General features: G+C 39.6%; 1 protein-coding gene across 1 annotated transcript in view; it reads right to left on the reverse strand.

Moving 5' to 3' along the window:
* FGF12 (fibroblast growth factor 12) overlaps nt 1–7701 on the reverse strand; it is a 346268-nt gene extending 338567 nt beyond the window's left edge. Inside the window, exons 1-2 of the mRNA XM_072142591.1 lie at nt 7582–7701; nt 7375–7496 (exon numbers count right to left, since the gene is read on the reverse strand). Coding sequence (XP_071998692.1) covers nt 7375–7387 — 13 coding nt within the window. The 5' untranslated portion in view covers nt 7388–7496; nt 7582–7701. The remainder of the gene's footprint in view (nt 1–7374; nt 7497–7581) is intronic.
* Between the last annotated feature and the right edge of the window lie 2536 nt (nt 7702–10237).

Consider the following 10237-nt stretch of genomic DNA (forward strand, 5'->3'; position numbering starts at 1 on the left):
TGCTTCATATAGGGCTGATATGTGTGTGCACACCCTTGTATGTTTTTTTTCTTCTTGGTTTAATCCTTCCTATTCACCTTTAAGTATATCCAAAAGACAATTATATATCATGTTTGTCAGTGTGTGAATATGGACAAAAGTCTTTTCTTACCTTCCGATCTAAATCGACAATAAATAAGTACTACAGCACGAACATTGTTTCATATCCTCACAAACACCATGGTCCCTGTGCACACACAAGTTTCCGTGGATTAGCATTTCTTAAATAAACCATTGTCTCATATAGGGCTGACATGTGTGTGAACACAGTTGTATGTTTTTGTCTTGGTTTAATCCTTCCTATTCACCTCCAAGCATATCCAAAAGCCAATTCCATATCATGCTGGTCTGTGTGTGAACATGGACCAACTTCTTTCCTAACCTTGTGATCTAAATCGACAATAAATAAGTACTACAGCATGAAGATTATTTAATTTTCTCACAAGCCCCTTGGTCCCTGTTCACACACAAGGTTCCATGAATTAGTATTTCCTAAATGGACCATCACCTCATATAGGGCTGACATATGTGTGTGAACTTCGTGGTATGTTTTTTTCTTTTTAATTGAATTCACATGAATGCACCTACTTATATGGAGAATATGGAACAGTGCTCCACATGTACACTATAAAGTGTATGTCTCATTGTTTGTAACAAAGCCCTGAGGTAGGACGCATAGTGCGTTTGAAACGCGTTGCTGATTCACGTTTTTTTAAGCTGTTATATGTGGGAACTGCAAATTTGTGACTATGGTCCTGAAATAAAAGCATGAAGTTTTATCTTTGAAAAATCGGGTTCAGAGAGTCCTGTTTGCTGGATCGTAACAAGTTTGAAATTCGAGTGTAGTTTGTCTCCAGTCCAGGAGGGATCTACAGCACGGACCAACCTGCATGCTACAGATCAGTGAGCTCACCCTATATATGTGACTATATTACATTATGCTGTGGAACATAGACTGCAGTGTCTAAGCGGGTGCAAAGGAAGCGCTCTCCCTCTGGCACCCATCGGCTGTAATAGTCGGGTGCCAATGGTGTCGCACAGCAGACCGGGGTCCGATTGAGGACCACAGGGCTGTCTGTGACAAGGATGAAAATAGATGCCTGTTAGATATTGCATAGTGCACTGCATAAGTAGTGGAGTACATTATATAAAATATCAAATGATCTCATGTCAATGGCCCCAATAAAGTATAAAGAAAATGTGAAAAAAACACACCACCCAAAAAATTGACTGCCCCAATAAAAAAAAAAAAAGTTAAATCACAGATATTTTGTACCTCCTCACTGTTACAACCCAGGCTACAAAACTATAATTAAATTTGTTCAAAAACTTTAAAAATACGCAAAAAACGATGTCCAAACTGACATTTTTAAGCTTCCAACACACAAACAGTGATATGAAACATGATCAAAACACTTTTTAAACCCCTCACAGAGCCAAATTGACACTTTATAAGTATAGGCGGTCCCCTACTTAAGGACAACCGACTTAAAGACAACCCATACTTACAGACAGACCCCTCTGACCTCTGGTGAAGCTTTCTGGATGCTTTACTATAGTCCCAGATTGCAATAATCAGCTGTAAGGTGTCTGTAATGAAGTTTTATTGATAATCCTTGGTGCCATTACATCAAAAAATGTTTAAACTCCAATTGTCACTGGGGCCAAAAATTTTTTTTGTCTGGATCTACAATTATAAAATATACAGTTTCGACTTACATACAAATTCAACTTAAGAACAAACCTCTGGACCCTATCTTGTACGTAACCTGGGGACTGCCTGTACTCACACAGTCAAATTGACAAAAATTTTCATAAGTTATGGTTCTTGGAATGTGGTGATGCAAAACGTTTTTTTCTACCCCCAAGTATTTCATTATGCAAAGGAAGATAATTAAAAAAAAGTATTAATTTGGTGGTGCTATATTTGTCCTGACCAAGAGAAAAAAAAAATTATGTTCGATGATAAGTCAACGATGTAAGATAAAAATTTCTATTAGAAAAATCAACATCAGATTTATGTTCCTTTTATTAAATATGCTGCACAGAAAGGGTTAATAAAAGTTCACCAGTAGGACATGAATGCCAAAATTGTGCTATTAAAATATACATTTTCTACCTCAAAAAATCAAGAGCCCATTCAACTATAGTAGAAGATATTGACTGAAACTTACTGAGACATTGGGGCACATTTACTAAGGGTCCGAATTGCGTTTTTCTGCCAGGTTTTCCGAATTTTACAGTTTTGCGCCAAATGCCCCAGTTTTTTGGCGCACACGATCGGATTGTGTCGCATCGGTGCTGGCTTGCATGCAAAGAAAAACGGGGGGCGTGGCCATCGGAAAACCCGACGGATTCTGAAAAATTGGGGTATTTTTTTTTTTTAAAAAGTGTCGCTTGACACGCACTTACATGCACCCGGAATAGGATGGTACACTCCGGTGGACCTCGGCGCAGCAGCGACACCTGGTGGACGTGGGCGCACGACCTTAGTGAATCGCCGGAAGATCAGAATCCTCGTCGGAGACAGGACCGGGAAAGTAAATGTGCCCCATTGGCTGAAAGTGGAAAACCAGTGCGGAAATAAGGGGTTAAGAAGCGCTTTGGTAGATATTAAAGCACAACTCCAATGTCTGAGCATTTTGTGTTGAGCCTGGTATTTCAACATATTGGTTCCCAGGGGAGTTAGATGTCCCACAGCATTCTGAACTAACATGGAGAAGGCACTATGTGCACTAGCGACGGATCCAGTTTCACACCCTGGGTAGCAGATTATGCAATATGCATTGAGTTGGGAAAGGATACAGTACCACATACCACATTGGATCTGTGTTGTAACTATAATAAAAAAAAAAGTGGTGTAAAATGTAAAACTCTCTGTGAGAGGGTAGATAAGTTATATGCACCTCTTCCTTACATTGATAGTCCCACCCAAAACATGCCCTAACAGCATCAAAAAAAGTTTGTGCACATAGCTAAGACAGATATAAAAAAAAATCTGTCAAACTCTTGTGTATCGCTTTAACAATTTCCTGACTGTATTTTTCATTTCTGTACACATACGCAATGCATACCTCTCATGTTTCGACTCGTTTCTACAGAAGAGTAATTCAGATCTTATATTCTAGCAGGATGTTTATAAATGGTGAAATGTATCTATTACAAAGGGTATTTGTCAGTAACACACTAATCCAAATACAATCCATAAATAAATAGATAAATCTATTACAGTAGTCCTAATATATATTACACTATTACAACACAGCAGTCTTTAAACTATCCAATCCCGCATTTCTATAATTGGTGAATAAATCCTGGAGTATCACGCATGTCAAGAGAACTGTAAAAAAATTTTACTACCTCATCAGATAACATCCTTCTGGTCTACTTTAGCTGCCCTCCAGGTTTATACATGATATAAGGAAGTGGTAACAAACCTATGACATGGTGCCAGACTTGACACCACGCCACCACCACAGCACAGAGTTCGCTAGACAAGGCCCCCTTCTGCAGGCCCAAAAAGGCCAGGACGTGTCGTGCAAAGTACTATTTTATAACATAACATCCTTGGCTGCCTGGGATTACCGGAGGAGTGAGAAGGTTTGGACAGAGCTGAATTATCATTGGAGATCCTCTGGTACCCCATTTTCTTGTTATTCAGGAGAACCTGGGTGTTACAATGAGAATCTGATTTTCTCCTCCTCCTTTCCTACCGTATTGGTGTCCTCAACATGCTGATAGCTGACAGAGCAGTGAGAAATAATTCACTGCCACTAGCAATAATTAAGTGGGTTTTGGTTGTAGTTTGTGTAGTCTCTAAAAGATTTGCCATCATTGATATAAAGTATACACACACAATAAAGTCATATTGATTGTATGGCTGTGGACAGATTATCTGCCAGTGCTTTTAGTTTAGTAATACAAGAAAAGTGATCCCATTCAGGACATTGCACCAAGATGATTCCCTATGTTTTATTCCATTTACCATACAGCAGTAGTTTTTGTCTCTCCTAGGTGTGTATTTAATATGAAAGACATGTGTAAATTGTGGGTATGTTTATACATCTAGAAGTAGTAGCCTATTCTATATTTATAAATTATCTTAGAATACTAATTGACCATAAACTTTATATCCTTTTTTATTTTTTAAGCGATTGGTAGTACAATTATCTAAAAATAATCCAAAAACAGTAGTCATTACAATCACTCTGAAGAATACTGAATCCGTAACTACCTGTTTATATTAGGGAAATCCTGGAATTCCAAATGTATTTCCCCAAACCATCCTGATCTACTATAAATCTTTAAGATATAGCAGGTCATACATACTCTGTATTAGATTTCCTCTACATTCCATTACGGTAGGTTATTTCTCCTCTGATTCAGCATTGCATCACAGCATGTAAATATATGCAATAGGAGTCAGGTCGGAGCCACAAAACTTTGGCATGCTTTTACGTTATTGACCATTGAGAAATGTCAGCTTAATTGATGATGGAAGATAAGCACAGACACAGAAAGCATTATACTTGCATGTAGAATTCCCTATGCAGTAGTGAGTATTGAACTGTAGCAAAATCTGCTTTAGTCCTAAAAGGTCTGGGCCAAGGAATAGAGAATCATAGCAAATTAAAGCCTAGGAGCCTCCATTACCGCCCCCAATTGTGAAGTCACAGTATAACGATGTTACATGATTGTCCTTTTGATATGATCACTTAACTCACAAGATCGATGAGTGACCTTCAGGACTGACGTTTTACAATGCTTATATAGGAAGTAATTTCATTTAACCATTACAGTATGTATCACCATAAACTGGATGACAAAACAGTAAAGTGGTATCCACAAAGGTCTATACATCTTTATAGTTATGGAAAGCAAGGTCCATTCATATAAAGACAGTTGGGTGAAGCAGGTCTGAACACTCACAATAATCTACAGTAGTTATAATATAAGAATATATTATTATATATTAGTTGGATTATAGCCTGTGTTCTCTAATAAACATACAGCTACATTATGTCCATATAATGTTTCATCATAATCTCTGCAGAAAGTTTATTCCATAATATAAGTGCACAACTTACCAAATAGTCAGCAATTAATAAAACACAACTTTTAATCAATAATAATATTACCAAAAATGTCACAGGTTAAAAAGCTCTAAATGTATACCCTATAGCAGTGGTGGCAAACCTATGGCACGGGTGCCAGAGGTGGCACTCAGAGCCATTTCTGTGGGCACTCAGGCCATCACCCCAGGACAGAGTTCACCAAATAGGACCAAATCCACCAAATCTTCCTGCAGTCCCAGGCAACTTAAGGATGCTGCTCTCAGCACTATTTTAAAGTGACACATCATTGGCTGTTTGGAACTGCAGAAAAAGTGAAATGCTGTTGACAGAACAGCAATACTTTTCTAGGTCCTCATTCTTGACCCGCTATTCTTCCTCTACAGAGAGACCCTGGAGAGAAGCTACAACGAGAGTCTGAATTTACCCTCCTTCTTTCAACTGTATTGGTGGCCTCAGGGAGCCGATACGATTGACAGATGTGGAACAACAGGTAGCAATAAGTTACTGCTTAAAATGCCATGTTGGCACTTCACGGTAAATAAGTGGATTTTGGTTGTAGTTTGGCCACTCTGTCTTCAAAAGGTTCGCCATCACTGCCCTATAGTAAAGGTGATTAACTACTGCTTACAGATCCACAACCAAATAATACTTGTAGGCCTTGTACTACTGTACCTGGTTTTATCAAGTAAACAATCCTCACCCCCAGATAACATATATAACTACTGATTCACAGGGAATCTCTTCCCCTGCTAGTAGCTTATCACGTTGGTTGCCCCAAAATAATTCCTCTTTGAGCATTTTGTCATCCTATGTGTGAACTTGTAAGAGAAATAGATAAGATAGACTATTTATAACACTGGAATGTAATGACAAGGCCTAAGACTACAGGACAAGAACAACGAGTGGCACTTTATACAGTGTATATGGCAAGTAAAATATGCTGCCCATGTGGTCTGCTGGATAGGAGCTGACTTCACTATCAAGAGCAAGGTCCAGGGGCTCACTCTACTCCCTGTATACTTATACTAAGTAGTGCTCTCTGCTCAGTTAACACATAGGAGGTGTAAAGAACCTCTGAGTGGGCACAATACATAACAAAATAAATCCTTGGATCACTGTGCTATCTCCAGAAATGTGATACACATAACATGCAATCTTAGTTTCATTCAACAAAGGCCCCCATGCCCCCCCATCAACCTGTACAATGAACCATCTGACATCAGTGCTGACATCTCTGGTTAAGTGTATTTGGCGGACCCCATGGACATGGGCAGTGGGTTTTAGATCCCATATGCCCTATATTTGGCGCCATTGCACTGTTCAGGGCCTGGCAGCCTTAGAGCTAGAAATTGTACTAGTCTTCTAAGCTGTTTTCATTACTTGGATTTATGTGCAACCTTTGAAGCCTAATCCCATGAGTCTGCAAAGAGCGAGAAGGAAATGCATGGGGAGGCATTTTAGGGTCAAATTAGATTATTTTCCAGTACCCTTTATTGTAACGTTGGTCATCTGAGTGCTGTGTATCATCGTGGACCTATATTATTAAAGCTGTAGTATGCAATGATTGACCTATATCCTTATAGTCCTACGATGCTAGGTTGTAATATATATATTTATACGGTTTGGGACATTGTCCCTAATCATTAGACTGTAACTATTGGTGTTTTGTCCTGTTGTGACCTCCGTCCTCTCTTTAGTCTTGTCCCCTGTGTCCATGTATTTGGCTCTTTGGGCTTGTGTTTGTGTCTATTTGTAATGCCCAGCGCTGGGTTCTGTGCCTTTCCTATACAGTATAATAATCCTATGTAAGGATCTAGTCTGTTTTGTATGTTTTTTCACCCTTTTATTATAATATTGATTAAAAGTTCTGTTGCCTTTACTACTACTCCATTTTCTGGCATATTTGCAGGCGGTGAACTTTTCCCTGTGTATTTTGCTCCTGTGTGAATCTGCTCCTGAATGTAAGAGGCTGAGCACCCTGCCAGACATACTGCATATATTAATGATGCACAATCCAGCAGTAGCAGCATCTCCTGTGCCTCGCCTAGCACACATCCCAATGACACAAGCAGATACATGCCTCATGCTACACAGGATGCCTCCCATCCTGATCATCCATGGAATATACCCCAGGAATACTGCATTGGGATGTGTATGATCGACCCAGCAGCATCAGCATCAGCAGCATCAGCATCACTGCAGTCTCCTGCTGGATCCCCACCGAGACCTCACATGTTCTCAGGGTGACAGCTTCTCCTACCTTTGGTTTCCATTGCTGCCCTTTGTCAAGTGGCTGGAAGAAGTTGTGGGAACTTGTGCTATTCCTCTGCAGAATCCTCCTTGTGGGTGATGCTGTGACTGGAGGTCCCTGCAGCCCTTGATCTGCAATCAACCATCAGATGACATTGGTGAGGGTGAGGAGGACAATGACTGGAGCAGGATGGCTACGTTACAAGGCGCCTGTTACCTGGGTCGTGCTGCTGCAGAGCGGAGCTGTCCACTGACTGTGCTGCTGCAGGTGTAGTGCCGGATCAGCCCACTCCAGCCGCCTATGTACACGATGAGGAGCGCTGGCCTGCACTGCGCATGTGCGCCGGGCTCCCCTATTACTGGCAGTACAGCAGCCTGCCTGAGAAGTAGCGCGGTAGTGTTCAGTCACCGACAGCATGAGGAAAAAGTGGCCTGGAGCAGCCCTCACGTGTGGCCCGGGAGCCTCGCCACTGCGCTATGGCATATGGGGGCGCCATCATCACCTCATAGCCACATCTTTCTGCACTGCCTTATTTCTAATCAGAGATGTGGAACAAGTTCAGAGAAATATAGATATATACATATACTTTTCTAAGAAAGTGTACTATAGGTAAAATAAAAAGATATTTTTTGTTTAAATATTGTATTAAATATTGTTTAGTTGTGCAAACTGAGATTGAGACTTCAAAAAGTTGTTAAATCAAGCATTTGCTGCATTTGGGGCTGAAGTGTGCATAAATTTGTGACTTTTAGCATGTCTCTGCCTCCAGTTTTTATGAAGTGGTCATCAACTGAGGCATTGCAAAAAGTCCTAAAAATGGTTGCAATGTTATCCCAGTAAAAGGGTGAAGTAACACAGAAAGAGAACATGTCACCGGATTTTACCCTATGAAACCTTTTATGTGAAATCTCACTCATTTACCTGAAAAAAAATCCTCCTCCAAAGTCATGTGAAAATGAACAGGTAAGACAGGTAAGATGAGTCAGTTTTAGAGGCTGCAGGGAGAGTGTCACTTCAGAAATTCCCATCTTCCATTCTGTTGTATCTAGAACCAATTTTGGTGTAATATTAAAGATAAGAATCTCAATTTTTCAGACAGTATCAGGCTTATGGCTCTGCGAGCTACAGAGCCAGAGATACAGACAGCTAAATGGGTTTGCCCATGAAAGAACATTCTTGAATTTCAATCCCGTAGTGATGTTAAGACAATAAAGATCATTTTTAATCCTTTACTTTACAATTTTACTCAGTTTTATTGTTTTTTTAGCTGCTATCACTCAGTGATGGTCAGTGTAAAATTCCAGGGTGTGGGCGGAGACTCTCTAAGCAGCCACTTCATGATCCATCTAGTTCTGTGAGCTGACAATGTGGTTAGATTATCAGGGTACAGGTGTATATACACTTTTCATAGAAAGAGAGATGAGATCAGAGATGAGATGATGAGATCCAAGAGATACATTTTACACACAGCGGCCGGCACATGCAAACAACTGTAATTCATTTGCTTGTGACTTTAAAGGTGATTATTTTTTATATGTAAATGGGAAAGATTTCACATAAAAGAAGGATTTCTAAAAAAGGCATTTTATACACAACCTGGTGATGCTTTAAACTTTGCACATTTTTTAGTCAATACAGTACCTAGCAAGCTGGAATTTAAAAGAAATCCACTATTTGTTATTATGCATTGTGAACCAAACATACCTTGAGTACGCTGTTTTTACACTGATACAGAAACATCTTGTTTAATCCCTGAACCGAGTGGTTTTGCTCAAAAAAGAATTATAACATTCAGAACCTTGGCAAAGCCATATACACATGAGCTGCCTGAACTGTCCAGACAGGGCTAATCAGCCAGAGTACGATGTCTAATACACAGCAGCTGGGGGATGGTGCAGCAATTGATTACTTCTGCCTGGGACAACACAGTGAGGACATATTATCGTATTATGCTGGGAAGGAACAAGGCTGTTGTAGTGTATAATTAGGGTGAGAAGAAGCGCTGAGCCAGCTACAGGAGCGACAGAGCCTCATTGTCAAAATTTTATTATAGTTTTTTCAGCAAAACCACTCAGTTCAGGGATTAAACAAGATATGTTTCTGCATCAGTGTAGCTACAGCAATTCTCAAGGTATGTTTGGTTCATAATGCATGAAATCAAATGGTAGATTTCCCTTAAAAAAGTCCCATGACAATAATCCCTCACAATTATTACAGACTGTTGTATTCTTTAGTTTTGTGTCATTTAATGTGGTACTCACTGTATATTATTATTATTACAATTTATTTATAGAGCAGTAGATACAATAAAAAGTTCACAGACATTACATTAAGACAACAACAAATGCAAGTACAGTACTGAAATCAGGAGACAAGTGAAAGAGTACCCTGTCTTTGAGGGGTCACAATCTATACGGTAGGGTAGATGGAGACATGAGGTGAGGGAACAGAGTAGTTATTATATATTGTAGGTGATTCTGAACAGATGTGTTTTCAGCTTGCCTTTGAAGGATCGGAAGGTGGGGGACAGTCTGACACATTTTGTAGAGAGTGGTGTGCATGAAGCCTACTCTTTTGAGTATTTTTACTTTCAGACCCCATATCTCACAGTCCACTACAGCTTTGATTGTGAGGCTGATATCATTTTACCAATCATCTTGGATATTCATTCCTAAATTTGACTCACAAATAGAGACAAGTGAATGTTGCTTTGCAGAACATTTTTCAGGCCCGAATCAATTCAGAACATTTATTTATTCACTTTGGACAAGTCTTGTAAAATACAGCTGTCATGCATACCAGAGCTTTGGGGTGTGGGACGAGTAAGATAAAATGAAAATATTTGTAAAAAAATTAACAAAAGACAATATGA

This window comes from Engystomops pustulosus, chromosome 3, assembly GCF_040894005.1.
Source record: "Engystomops pustulosus chromosome 3, aEngPut4.maternal, whole genome shotgun sequence".
NCBI lineage: Eukaryota > Metazoa > Chordata > Amphibia > Anura > Leptodactylidae > Engystomops > Engystomops pustulosus.